Raw genomic sequence first — 14,305 nt, forward strand, 5'->3', positions numbered from 1 at the left:
TACGTCTAGACTTGATACTGTTCTGTTAGTCTTTGTGATAAGTTTGGTACGCATGTGAAATTAGTTCTTGCAGTTCGAGAACGACTACTTGCGGACTGCGCCGAGTGGTGTTCTAGGCTGAGGCCTTGAACCGCCGTTTGAGACCCCTTTGCACAGTCGCTTTGTTTCACCTCAGTTTCTGGTGGTTATCTTGTTCATTTCGTCGCGGCTCCTTCTTCCCCGGTCCCCTCCAATTGACCACTAGGCAGCCTGACTCTTGGGGCTCTCGTAGTTGCATGAAAAGCGGCGCGTGGTGACGACGTACTAGCCAGACCGAGACGAACGGACGACAGCTTTGACAGCTTTCTTCCAAGCGCGCGATGCGCACAGCCATTGGTCGACTTCCGACGCGTTCGACTGCGAATGGTGGAATGTAGGTAGGATGAGAACCATGTCTGATGTCAATGAGTGTTCTCAATGGTGACAAGGGCAGAATGCCTACCTCATCCGCAAGCTGGGTGGGCGGTGTCCTCGCCAAGGCCATGCCCGTCAACAGCCCTACGAGCACCAGGGGTATGAGGATATGGCTAAACTGGAACTGCCCCCGTTTATGGAAGAGGATGCTGGGCGTTGTCTTCGTTCATGGAGAGCTTATGCCCTGAGCCCCTTTCTTCCTTTCCCCTATGAGAGCCACGGGTCGTAAGATTTATCAAAAGAGATGAAGTGAAATCACGCATGAATCATAGTCCGTTCTATCTCCTTGCTCGAACTCTAATACCAAGTTTCGCTGTTTTTACAAGTGCTAATACACAAGGCGTTGCCCAGCCTCTTACACCCCGGCAAATAAACAGAACCGCCAGCACACAAATACACACAAACACAGAAGCATACTTCATTTGGTAATCGTCAAGCTCAGTAGTGTGGGCGACCCAGTGCCGCCTCGAAACTTCCCTTCCCGCCCCTTTTTCCCCCCTTCGGGTTCGCTCTCCTCTCGCGTCCTCCCTCTGACTGCTTTAGTGTTGCGGCTTCAGGTTGGGCATGAAGCCCATGCCGCCCCCCTCGGCGCCGCCCTTGCTCCGCCGCTTGACGTGCTCGCGCAGCAGCCGCAGGACCTCGCTGTCGCGCCAGCGCGCGGGCACGGGCCGGTAGGCGGGCTTGAAGGTGCCGACGGTGGCGGCCCACTCGCCGTTCTTGGGCTGCGGCGGGACGTTTGCGTTTGCGTTTGCGTTTGCGTTGGCGCCGTTTTGGGAGATGGTCCGGCCGCTGCCGCCGTAGACTTCCTCGGAGACGGCGTCCGAGGCGGCGGCGGCGTTCTTGCCCGTCTTGCCGGTCTGTAGGTCGGCGACGGCTTCGGCGAAGGGGGAGACCATGGGTTCCCAGGTTGAGGACTGGGGTGCGGGTGCGGCGTCTGTGCTCTTATTGTTGTTGTTGGAGGAGGAAGAGGAGGAAGAGGTGGCGGCGGCGGCCTCGTTGGCGGCGGAGGGCACTTCTTGCGTCGCCCAGTAGTAGATGTCCCAGTCGTTCTCATCGAGGAACATGTCGTACTGCTGCATCTGCTCCTTGGTCATCTGGGGCAGGTAGGCGTCGGCGAAGGTGGAGAGGAGGAGGTCGGACTCGAGGGTGCCGCGCTTGCGGCTCTGGTCTGAGGAGCGCGCAAAAGGCCGTTCAGTTAGCGAATTATACACAATAACAGCAAAATGGTATAAGTGTAGTAAGTGTTAGGAGCAAGCAAGCACATACAAACGAGCCGCGCCCGCATGGTCTTGTCGTCCTCGCCCACCCGGCGCATGGGCTCGATCTTGAACTTGGCGCCCTCGAGCTCCCCGACGCCGATGTCCGCCTGGGCGGGGGGTCGCGCGGCGGCGCATTGCTGACGCTGGCGCGGAGGGTGGGCGTGGTCGAGAGGGGACGGAGGAGCTGCTGTTGGGGCCGGGCGAAGGCGGCGCGGCGGGCGGCTGGGCGCAGGAGTTTTTGTAACGAGGCCATCTTTGTTTTTCGGTCTGTTGTGGATCTGTTAGGGGTGAATTGAACAGATGGAAGGAAATGAGACGATTTGCAGCATTGAGGATTGGGTATATATCTCACCTGTCAGGGTCACAATGGATGGTTGATTGAATCGTTGACGTAGAGGAGAATGATTTTAGCTCCAATAGTCCCCGAGCCTCCAGGGTGCAAGCTCCGGTGTTTCGATTGACCAGGGATTGCCGAGGGAGGCCGTTTCCGTTTCGGCCCACATGCACCGGCTGGTCGGGGAGGAGCACACACACCCACACCCCTTGTCCGTAGATCTTGGCACGTGGTCTAGAAGGGGATTATAAAGAAGGCAAAGTGGTTGTTATCTGTTGATGGCCGGAGTTCATGTACAAATAATTTTATTGTAGTAGATGCATGCCATAAACGTGCAAATCGAGAGTGTCATGGACTACAAAAACGTGTCCCGATCATAATCCCTTATTTTTAATTCTCCAAACCCGTAATATCATGACTCCTGTAGAGGCTATGCGTACAATTACATGAGTTCCAATCGGTGCAAGGCAAGAGTCATCTGGAGAGCCCCAAAGTATGCCCACTTGAAGAGACCGTTCCTAAGGAGCTAGACCAGATACCCAAAGCCCAGCCCATCAACACCCCATGCCCCCGAATCCAGCCCCTGTCATCCATGCTTTTTTTCCCCAAGCTTAGATCAAGTGCTTCGATCGGAAGTAGGCACGCAGGTACATGATCTGCCACCCCCAGAGGCCGATGAGGAGCAAGGTGGTGCCGACGCCGAACCACTTAACGCGGGTGTTGGTGCTCTCGTTGGTGTCACGCAGCTTCTGCTCGCGCGAGCGCAGGTAGTCCATCTCGCCCACGATCTCGCCAATCATCTCCTCGATGCGGCGCAGCTCCGTCTCGACGGGCTTCAGCTTCTCGGTGGCCTGGATGGCGGACCAGTCCTTGGCGTCGGCGCCGATGTCGATGTCGAGCTCGATGTGGCGGTTGGGGTCACCAGGTGTCCGGGCTGCCAAGGGGGGAGGGTCATCATGTTAGTTAAGGGGCATCTCGCAAAGTAGTAGCAGCAGCAGTAGTTACGTACATCCAGTCAGAACGTTCTCGAAGCACACATCAAAGGCGGCGTCGGCGTGGGAGGTGAAGACCTGGCGCTGCTCGCCGGCGATGTCCTTTGCGCGGCCGTAGTCGTTGCCGAGCGCATCCCGGACCTTCATGTTGACCTGCATGCCGTCGTTCTTGTAGCCGCCCACAATGGCCGTCACGACGACCAGGGTGTCCTTGGCGACAAAGTTCCGGATGCAGCGCTCCTTGCGGTCGTGCTGGTGGGACGCTTGCATGTCGAACTTGAGGGCCTGTATCGAGGTGACGAACAGCACAATGCTGCATAGGTAATGCAGCAGCGACCGCGAGAACGCCATAGCTGCGGTTTGCGTGCGTGCGTGTGTGTTTACGTAGTCGTGTGTGGGTGACGGAGAGTCGACGTTTGGCGTGTTAAATGTTGCGGGCGAATCGAGGCGGGAATCTCGAGATTAATTCGATCAAGCAAGCAAGGAGAGGCCAGAATACGCCCGAGTCCTGGTTCTGGTGCTACGATTGCCAATTGCTGGGTTTCGTTTCCCGCTTGGGGAGCTAAAGTCACTTTATGGGCCAGCGTGGCTTCGCTGGAGCTCTGGGGCCAATCAACGCCTAAGTTTTGACAGCTGGGACAGTAGCCTTGCAGGACGCTCGGACATTTAGGGGGGCTCCAGCCTCACTCAGCCTTGCCGGAGCTACCCTCCCAAAATTCATTGACATTTGAGCGAGAGGCAAAGAGGCGCGACATTGGTCCAGTCCATTGTATCGCGCGCTTCCCTTCCTTTATTACGAATTTCGACAACCACACTGCGCGTTGCATTGTACATCTCCAAACGGCGCATCTTTCCGATACTCGATACGATCATACCTAATTGATATTGTGTGGATCAACATCCGCCAAGATGCCGAAATGTAAGTTCCTCATCTTCCTTTGCCTGGGGCTTGTCTTTTGCTGCTGCCTCTCCCGCGAATTACAAGGCAAACCAGAACCAGAACCAGATCGCTAACTCTGGCGCCCGCGCGCGCACACAGTCTTCTGCGACTACTGCGATGTCTACCTGACGCACGACAGCATGTCGGTGCGCAAGGCGCACAACAGCGGCCGCAACCACCTGCGCAACGTCGTCGATTACTACCAGCAGATCGGGCACGAGAAGGCCCAGTCCGTCATCGACTCCATCACCTCGTCCTACGCCGCCGAGGGCCAGGCCCACGCCAACCCAATGCTGCCCCAGAACCAGCCGCACGCCGCCCACCACCACATGTCCCACCACGGCGCTCCCGGCAGCGTGCCCCCGCTCCTGCCCGGCATGCCGCCCCCGGGAGCTGGCGCCCCCGGCTTCCCCATGCCTCCCCCGGGCCCCGGCGGCCTGCCCTTCCCTCTGCCCGCCGGCATGCCACCTCTGCCCGGTATGCCTGGTGGCCCCCCGCCGCCACTGGGCGCCTTTGGTGGCCCTGGAATGCCTCGTAAGTACACCACCTCTCCTCCCTCCAACAAGTATCGCCACCGTCGCCGGTTCGAACCCTACCCGACGACGACGACGACGGCTACGTCAAGACCGCGCCCTAACGCTTCATTCTCAACAGCTCCTCCTGGTGGTCGTGGCATGCCTCCGTTCCCTCCCGGTGGCCTGCCATTTCCTCCTCCCGGTGGTTTGCCCTTCCCGCCTCCTGGTGGTGCCGGCGCGCCGCCCTTCCCCTTCCCTGGAATGCCGCCGCCAGGCCAGTTCCCGACGCCTCCCGGCGCTCTTCCCTTCAACCCCCCAGGTCAGCAGGGACCTCCCGGACGTTAGGAACAGGGCCGCCCCCCGAATCGAGATGAACGTCCTGGACACTAGGAACGGCGCAGCTATCCAAATCGAGAGGAACACCCTGCGCGTCAGGGACGGTACAGCTCTCTGAATCGGAATGAACCACCTTGGCGCCAGGACCGGTACAGCTCTCGGAATCGGGATAACCGTCCTAGACGTTAGGAACCCTACTAGACCCCGAAATGGAAACGGCGAACTCGTCAGATGGCCCCCTTCTGGTGGTAAGATAGCTCTAAGAAGCCCGACATCTGTCCTCGACCAAATCAGGCAATGGTGCCACAGAGATATCATGTAGTCTGTAAGGATCCAGAAAGGGAGGGAAAGGGAAGGAGGGTAGGTATTATGTGTGCTTTTACGCTTTTAACAGCTCGGCGTTGCGGGGGAAAACAGATGAGTACATACCAGCTCATAACGGCGTTGAAAGGGGGTCTTTCTGAGCTTTCGCCAAAGAGGCAAGCGAAGCATCATACTAAAATTGATTACGACACGTCAAGACGGAATGTCGAAATTTCTTGCTGAAAACTAAGAAAACAGAAGGCATGCCTCCGAAGGTGCGACGATAAGAGACGACGACATATAGTCAGCGTGTAAAGATAGGTAACCAGCGCATTCGAGAAAAGGGGCGAAGGTTCAATCAACCATAATCAGTGGCGTTTGCAATTCTGGACAAAAAGCGGTTTTAATGGAACAGGGCCGTAGGAATTAAGTGATGATCAATTTTAATTGCATACTGTCGTCGATAGACTGAATACACCCATCCTAATCACTGTGTGAGGTTCCAGTGCCGGACTCGTTTTCATGTGATATTGCTCTACCGGGCTACTTGCAAACTATTGACCAGGACAGTAACGCAATTACTATGGGCATTGTATTAAAGAGTAACGTGGGTTCAACCTGCTAGAACCATATTAACCGAACGGCTGCGACAATGCATGGTATAGTACCGAGGACACTGCATGAGGGAAAGGGGGTGTGCCAAAGGGGTCGTAAGCCAACAATTTCGATTATTTAGTAAGTCCAGTTTCAATTTTGACCGAATCATAAGAAAGAAGGCATTATAGAAAATAGCAAGATGCAACAGCGCGTGATCATTATAAACGTATCCGAAATTAAGATGCATGGTATCTAGCGACGACAAAAGTTCACACAACCGCAAAAGTGCAACGCAAAGAAAAAATCCAAACATATCGTTTCTATGAGGGTACACAGTCTGGAGAAAAAGGCAAGCGCTCGTCGTGAAAACAAACAAACTTCCGTGGTGCCATGTCTATGTTCCTTTTTTGGGGAACACAACACAAGCACGCACATTGGATGGCACCTCATATAGAGGGAAGATCGTGTGAGCCTCCAAAATCCATACCGCCGGAAGGCTTCCTGCCCCTCCTTTCCCTATATGCCTTCCATATCTCTCTCCCCCTTCAAATCGCTCGTGTAGGGGATGGGTGAGAAAACAAGGTTGAAGATCGTAACCCTTCAAATGCAAACGCCGGCCAGAGAAAATAAGACCCTCTCGTACTAGATAGTGCATCTCTCCCTTCCCTTTCAGAGATTCCCGAGACAGCCGTCGAATCTTTCGTGTGTAACGTTCCGTTTTCGTATGATTTTGGATGGTGTTGTGTATAATAAGTACAATGCCTGTTCTCTCTTGGGATAGCCGTGGCTCATTTCGTTTGATCATTTCATTTCATTCATATGCGTCGTTTCAATCAGGTAGAACGTGGTGTGCGTGCCGCTGAAATTGGGCATACCGTTATGCGCCTTCCCCCTATCCTGTCTGCCGTTCCCTCCTTTCCTGCGGGTGATGGTGTCGTAAAATTTCAAGGCAAAAGACCTCTCAAGCGATCCGAAAGGCGACTGGCACCCTTCGGAAAGCGTGCATAGGCAGTGCAAAAGCCCCGTCCCCGAACGTCTTCATCCGCCGCCGTCTTGCAACGAGCTTCTCTCATCCGTCGATTCCATTCCAAGGGTCCCTAAACCATAGCCTGGATCTTTGGGGTTCTCTGGAGACCTCGATGTCCTGGCTGTCGCTGCGGTGGCGCCTGCTGCTGCTGTTGCTGCTGCAGTCCAGAGAAGCCACTGTTACTAGCAGGACTGATGCGAGGGGTAGACTGGTAGCTTGGCCCCTTATAACTGTTTCGCTTGATCACTTCGCCGACCCCATCGCGCACCTCACGTGGCCCGCTGATCTTGCTGCGCAACTCCTGGCTCCTCTTCTGCCGCTTCCGCTCACTGAGCCGACGGCCTAGAGCCTGCGGGCTGTAGCCTTCGAGCTTGTCTTGCCAGCTGGGGAAGAACCGACGGCCTTGTGCATCAAAGCGTTTCTCAGCACCCCAAGTACGGCGACCAGGGCGACTTGGCTTTGAAGGAGAAGAAGACGACGACTCTGGAGCTGTCGAGGGCCTCCCCTCCTCACTAGACCGGCGACCCCAACGAATGCTGTTGAGGCTATCGCGGTAACGCATGACCCTCAGATTGCCTGATGGCGTGCGCTTGATGGTGCGACGTTGTGTGTCGTTGCCGTCGGTAGTCGTATAATGCGCATCGTCGGTGATGGGAAGAATGGCAAACGTACGCTTCATTCGCGAAGACAAAGAAGGGCGCCGGGACGACGGTCGGTTATCAATGGGAGGGTATCGGTAAACGGTATCCATGTCGTCGCCGTCGATATCACGAACCCAGTCCTCGTCCGTGTCCGGATCCCAATGAGATGACAATGGCCGCCAGTATGGGTGCAACCGTTCTTCATCCGGGATGGAGCTGTCGGTGGAAGATCTGTAGAGTGCTGGCCTCTGGCCGCTTGCCGAAGTCGAGCTATCAGCGTTGCCCCTGCGGAGATTTCTCGATAGAGAAAATGTGCGAGTCAAAAAGCCTGGGCTGCGTCCTGTATCGTCACTGTCACTCTTGTTGCGGACACTGAAAGCCCGTTTGAGAGCAGAAGGCCGCTTTTCGGGCGTCTCCTCGAAATAGTTCCCCAGCATCTTCATCTTCTCCGCGGCTGGAGTCAGACCGGACGGGGTTGCGGGGATGAATTTGATGACTGGTGGCTCCGGGGGTGCTCTTGGGTTTCGCAGCGGGGAGTCAACGTCGTCAACAGAGAAGATAGGCTGAGGCGGTGTGACCGGGACGCCATCGGCAGGAGCTGTGGCAGTTGTTGTGTTTGTCTGTTCAGGAGCAGTGCCATCCTTGGCGCCAAGCAAATTGCCTGTTTGCAAAGTGTTTGCATCGAGGATCTTGGAACCATGGTCAACCATGACAACCGACTTATTTTGATGCGGGTAGATGTTCACCGCCATGGCTTCCGAAACCTCGGCTGCAGAGTGTGTTCCGTTTGTCTCGACGGACGCAATGGAAAATGGCGTGTTTTGCGTAGTGAGTCGTTTGCCAAAGAACGGGTCTCCGTTGTGGTCAACCAGTGATCTTTGATCATGTGCGTCTCTGTGTGACTCAACCGACGGGGCCGGCTGCAGTTGTCTCTCATGATGGAAATCACTCTCGGCTGGGATGTATTCCACAGACGGCGCACGCTCCACCTTGACACGGGGAGGGTTTTGTAGTGCTTGCTGTAGCTGTTGCTGGTGTTGTTGTCTCTGCTGATCTTCCTGTGCAAAAGTGTTGTGGGCTCTCAGACTCTCCGAAGTGAGGGAGCCAGAACGCGAACCGGCTCGCGAACCAGCCAAAGACCCGTTCCGGCTAGTCGGGGCGGAAAGCGAGGAACTGCGAACAGGGACAATGGGTGGGTAATCTATGGTTCGCTGATCGCCTGGAAGTGACCCGTCAGATTCTGACATGGCTCTGCTTCGTCTTGTGGGACGATCAAAGACGGGCGTGGATTCCTTCGTCTTGGATACACCTGACAAAGGAACAGAACCTATGCTATTGCTCCTCTGCGTTCTTCGACTACTAGTCGACCTCAAGGACGGTGTCCCGGCCCCCTTAACGGATGCCTTCCGGTCAGGTATGACCACAACTGGAATACCTCCGTTCTTCCAAACATCACGGCGCGCCTTGCGACTGGATATAGAATTGGCCGTCCCTGTGGATGCAAGAGAATCTGTTCGTGCTGTCGGAGGTCTACCACGAGGCCTAAGCCTTTTGGAGGATTCCTCCAACGCACTCGAGTTTGCCGCAGAACTTGACTGAGATACGTCGGATCCCGAATCCCTGAGAGTAATCTGTTTCTTCACATGCCGCAGCGTCTTCTGCCTTTGCGGCGGTGCGTCTACAAGGATGGCCTCGACGATGGTGGACACGGTAGACTTGGAAGACATGCCGGAGAACCTCTTGACGTCTGTGCTTACCGAAGATGCAGAGGCGGATGGCGCAGGCCAGCGTTTGCTACTGCCTTGGTCCACCGGTTCTCTGGGGGGAGAGGATGCCACGTGCATTCGCTGCTGCAAGGGCATCGTCCGTAGGGCCTTTGTCGCGTTGGTCGGCGTGACAGTTTCATCCTCGATAACTTCGGCAGGCTTGTTTCGCCTGTCCTTGGGCTGGTTGTTGTTGGTCTGTGGCCTTCGTTTCCTTACTATGACATTCCTATTGAGATTGTCGTCCCATTCCTGCTCGACCTCGTCTCTAGCGTCCCAATCCCCGTCGAAAGTGAAGAAATCTTGTTTCGACTTGGTCGGGGTCACATTGTCGTCTGATTCCAGTCCCAGTCCGAGGCCAACGTTTTGACTCTTTTTGTCGTTGTTTCTCACATCGGAGACCTGTCGCACCGTATTCTGCGACGAGGTTCTCTCCGAGTTTATTCGTTGCAATGTCGCCTTCTCGTCCTCAGACGAGTACGGTGTTTCCCGTGCCGTTGTGAAGGAGGCCGTTCTGGAGTCGTTTGTCGCCTTGGAAGGCATGCGATCGGCCAAGCTGGGCCGGAAAGGCTTGGGTCTCTTGGCAAGTTGCGGAGGTGTTACATCAGGCGTAGGCGGGCTCCTCTGGTTTGGCGGCGTTCCCGGCGTCCTCTGTGCGTCCGAGTTGCCCGCGACGCTCTTCACGGGGGTCTCGACATACGTTGGGCTCGACGGTTGTACGGATTGGCCGCTGGACGACGTGCGGGAGTGCGCTGGCGGAGTGGGTGGAAGATCAGGACCGCCGGATGCGCGAACGTCGCGTATAGAAGGTGCCGGGTTCGCGGATGTTGTACCCGAGCGTGACGACAGCGATGATACGGAGGACAGCGTAGTGTCGATTGACAGAGGGTGCGGCGTGCGCAGTTTGGGATTCACAGTCAAGGGGTTGTTTTGCTTGGGCCGGGGCAAATGCTTGTGTTTTTTGAAGGAAGGCTGAGGCTTTAGACCGGTAGTGAAAGTTGCGCGATCCAATAATGGGGGATCGAAATATAGGCCAGCTTGGGTGGGCGGCGACATGGTCTCAGTTGAAGCCAGCATTGTCTCCGATCGTGGTTGTGGATTATTATTGCACCACGTTGCCGCCCGCGTAATTACCAATTCGTTCATAAAGCGGTCGACTCCGTCCAACCACAGCCGGCTTCCCTCTGCATCCTGATAATGCCAATATCGGGTTGGTGTGTGTCTGGAACGATGCCGTCAATTTGTAGTGCAGAGCGAGATTGTCACATCGATGGCGCGTTCCTGGTGCAACTGTGTGCAGTGGCGATCGTATCACGAAACCAACTGGGTGCTCAAATTTCCCTCCTTTGAAACTGACAGTCTGCCAGTCAAAACTCTCGGGGGGTGGACAAGTGTCGAATGCGATTTAAGATGAGAAGAAGTGAGACTCGCATCGAAACAGGACGGCGAGGCGACTCAGCTCAGCGGGCGACCTGGAACCTGCAACACATGGCGCAAGATAAAGATAGGCCTAAAAAAATCACTAGTTCGGCGGCGGGCTGTTCATTGGCCTGCCCCGAGAACGAAATGGGCTATTCGGATGACACAGCTTTTTTTGTTTTCTTATGCGCGGGTGAGAAGGGAAAAAGAGATTGGTGTTCAATTCAATTCAGGTGAGCGTGGGATGCAGCCCGCAAGTTGAGAAACAGGGCAATGCAGAAGTCCAATGACAGGGACAGGTGTGAGGTGAGATTCGAGAAATCGTGGGTTAGCGGTTACGAGGTGCTGCTTCCCCTCTATGGTCCAAGCATCCAAGGTCCTGGCCCAGGTGTGCGGAGGAGAAAAAGTGGAAGGGGGGCGGGTAGACAGACGTCAGTCGGAGCAATTGGGTTGCATAAACTGGGATTGGCCTGGACTAGAAAACTGCTTTTTTCTTTCCTTTTTCCTCAGGCGAGCAAGCGACCACTGGAATATCCCGTAGTGCGTACTTTTGCCTACTAACAGCATTTATGTACATGTATACACCTATGAATATTCCACTTATTTCCGATTACGCCAGTGAAATGATGATATTAAAGACCTCCTTATAATCTGGTATAGTTGCTCAATATATTTTATTAGAATACTTCTCTACTTTACGGAGTTTGTCGTGCAATTGGAGTAGTAGCTCCTCGAGATATTAGGCTTGGCGAGGTCAAGCCAAAAAAAACCATGGCGGCTTCTCTGGCGTATGTGGTCAGATTGGCTTCCCGTCTTCGTACAATGCGAGCTAACGCTGCAGTCCAAAGCGCCGGGGCGGGTCTCTATTGTATTGGCTGCTGCAAGACCGAGAGATGTGAGTCGTGACGAGAGAGGTTGGTTTTGGGGGCGCCCATGCTGCTTCATGCTACTGTATGGCTACTGTACCATACGGGGAGTTACGGGACGCGAGTTGCCTGTGCAGAAAAGGAGCAGCATATCCATCAATAAATTGGAAGCTGGCAAGCAGGTACGTGATATTACATATCAACGTCACATTTTGACAGCGCTTGCAAAGTCCTGATTTGCTCAGCACCTTCTCCTGCATTGCTTGCTTACATGTTGGGTTCGTGCCTTGAGTTTGAGTCAAAGCACTCGACAATCTGTCACCTGTGTGTCTAATACCTAAAGACTTGTGGAGGCTAAGATGTATTGACACACACTGCCTGAGGTAAGTATTCTTTCTAGGTAGACTCTAGGTTGATTAGTATAAGTAGGCTTGCCGGGGGCCCGTTCCGTCTCCCGCGACCACTAGATGAAGTCAGAAGCGATACTGTAAGAGCAAGCTAAAAAGCCGGGAGCAAGTTGCAACAAGTGGTAGTAGTCGTAGTACCTAATGTCCACTTATCAACTCGTTCTACCTAATGAATTCACGGGACATACTGTGACGGTTTGGTGTTCTAGATTGCCAGGCAGCATGCTATAAACAGCATGATACGTGACGTTTCTCCTGCAGACCTGCAGAGGAGAGGAGAGAGAGGGGGGGCAGGGGGCGATGTCGCCAAATCTCCCCATTCACGACACCGGAACACCGAGACTTGTCACGGAGCACTGCCTGCCTGCTTTGCCTACATGCACGATGTGTACTTCTGTGTCGTGTCCCTTCCTTTCGCGCCCCCCCCCCCCGCTCCTTTTTTCCTTTTTAGCAGTCAAGTAAGTGCACGTATGCATGCCCCGGGGAAGAGAACGAGCCGAATGACTAGACAGAAAGAAAAGGAGCCTGCTACGGCAGTGCGTGCAGCGTCCCAGAATTGCGCTTGCAGATGTCCAGGCAAATCAGCTTCTAGAAGCGAACAAGACGGCCCTTCCTTGTTGCCAGACCTGCAGGTCGCAAGGGTGCTGAAACGAATCAAAGGCCCAACCATGAGTAGTACTAGCCCGAAGTGCGACCTCGGGGGGACACCAGAAACTGCAGACCCAAACTTGCAGCAGACCTTGGGCGCTGTGCTGTGCTGCTTGCTGGTGCTGCTGCAGGCTTGTTGTTGCACTGCGCTCGTCCGTCAATGCAATCGGGGTGGGAATAGGGCTCGCATGGCCCCGCCGATATACTACTGCGGTTAATCATTGCCCGCCGAAGCAGGTCTGGTGGAAGAATACCAAGGCCCAATATATTGCTGCAATCAATTAACCTCCGAAAATCCAATCAATAAGACCTGCCATCCAAGAGAGACGACGTCTAAGTGTGTAGGTAGGTTATCTATGTACATTTAGAAGCCGGGTGATTTATCTATAGTACATGCTGGATTAGGCAGGTGGGGGGGCCCCAAATATCGCAGCGGGACTCGAGTCGGCGGGCATCGAGTGTCGTCGAGCACACCACCCAACCCACTCTCCTCTCGATTCCTCCCATTCATGACCACTCGAGTCAATACCGACCGACTCCAGCACGGACCTCGCTTACCACGATGCATGCTTATCACTCTACTTGCGACAGCAACTACCACCAGGATCAAAAGTAACATTCCCGTGAGGACGACGGGCTTCCCATGTCAGTCAAGTGCAGGAATGCAGGGTGGTTACTCGTGGTTGTGTCGTTGTGTCCTGACCTTCCGTTGTCAGTTGGGGGTTTCAGCCATGACTGGCTCCGGTCTGCTGCACGTCAGATGTTGCACCATTTGGTCGGTTTCCAGTTTCCTAAAATGACCAATCGACATTGTCCAGTCTGCCAGTGGTGCGTGCCTTGGCAAAGAAACAAAAAAAACCTCTCACGATCGCAGTGCCGACCTGCTGGTTACAGGTTAGTCATCTTTGGATATACTGCAGACTACCATCATGGAACGCCACAACCCAAGTAGAAGCAGAGCTAAACCGGGTCTAAGACCGGCATGCTTCGCATCCCAGGCTACAGTTAGAATCGCCTCCTGTGTCCTTTGCAGTCTGCATACATGGCTGAAGTCTACCGCAACCACGGTATGTATCAATAAACCCCACCTTAGGGGGCAGGACATGCTCTCTGTAACATACTCGTGGGCGGCTTCACCTTGCAAGCCCATTCTTAGGCGTTGGTCAAGTAAGAGGTGGCTTGTTATGGGCTTGTCTCTCGGTGGCCGACGAGTTCCCAATCCTTCTCGCAATATCGACCGCCTCTCTCCCATAGGGGAAAGACAGTGATGCTGTGCCAGCCTGGAATGTCTAACCCAACGGCTATATATCCCGTTTCTGGCCTCGCCGACGCTGCAGCTACCCATGAGATTCACAGGGGCTTGATCCCCTCCCCCACTGGTTCCCATGGCATCAGAATGCACCGCCTGGCGAAGGGGGCGCGCAGCTGAGGTAGGACCTGGGTTGGCTGACTTTGAGCAAACAGCATGACCCCCAACATATCAGCCTTCCCGTAATGGGCCGTCCGTATACGGGAACGACGCACGACCTCGCGTTACACCGGCCGGGGAGCCGCATACAATCACCTTCGCTCGGTTGAGTTAACCGAACATCCTAGGGTTCCAGGTTACGTCGCCATTTATTTCCCGGGCCCGACTGCTTGTGACCATGTCAACGATGATGAGTATGGCAATACGTCAGATGTTGAACTAATTGTATATGCATAGCAAAATATCTTTTGCTTTGAATTCATAAACCTCGTGTGTAAGAAGACAAGTACCTCATCTCAGAAGCCGTTTGGGGCTAAATCTGTTGATAGAACTCATG

General features: G+C 54.6%; 3 protein-coding genes across 3 annotated transcripts; 1 reads left to right on the forward strand and 2 right to left on the reverse strand.

The window, feature by feature from the left end:
* Positions 1 to 992: 992 nt before the first annotated feature.
* Positions 993 to 3,389, reverse strand: PG985_015809 (WD40 repeat-like protein; the record flags this gene model as incomplete). The annotated part of the gene is made up of 4 exons (XM_066835575.1): positions 993 to 1,621; positions 1,720 to 1,934; positions 2,698 to 2,980; positions 3,056 to 3,389. 4 exons carry the CDS (start codon positions 3,387 to 3,389, stop codon positions 993 to 995), a joined length of 1,461 nt encoding a protein of 486 aa, XP_066676778.1.
* Positions 3,390 to 3,947: 558 nt separating this feature from the next.
* Positions 3,948 to 4,838, forward strand: PG985_015810 (uncharacterized protein; the record flags this gene model as incomplete). The annotated part of the gene is made up of 2 exons (XM_066835576.1): positions 3,948 to 3,957; positions 4,078 to 4,838. 2 exons carry the CDS (start codon positions 3,948 to 3,950, stop codon positions 4,836 to 4,838), a joined length of 771 nt encoding a protein of 256 aa, XP_066676779.1.
* Positions 4,839 to 6,826: 1,988 nt separating this feature from the next.
* Positions 6,827 to 10,237, reverse strand: PG985_015811 (uncharacterized protein; the record flags this gene model as incomplete). The annotated part of the gene is made up of 1 exon (XM_066835577.1): positions 6,827 to 10,237. The coding sequence occupies one exon, from the start codon at positions 10,235 to 10,237 to the stop codon at positions 6,827 to 6,829; it is 3,411 nt and encodes a 1,136-aa protein (XP_066676780.1).
* Between the last annotated feature and the right edge of the window lie 4,068 nt (positions 10,238 to 14,305).

Source organism: Apiospora marii (genome assembly GCF_038362585.1).
Source record: "Apiospora marii strain CBS 49790 chromosome Unknown utg000013l_segment0_segment0, whole genome shotgun sequence".
NCBI classification, from domain to species: Eukaryota; Fungi; Ascomycota; class Sordariomycetes; order Amphisphaeriales; family Apiosporaceae; genus Apiospora; species Apiospora marii.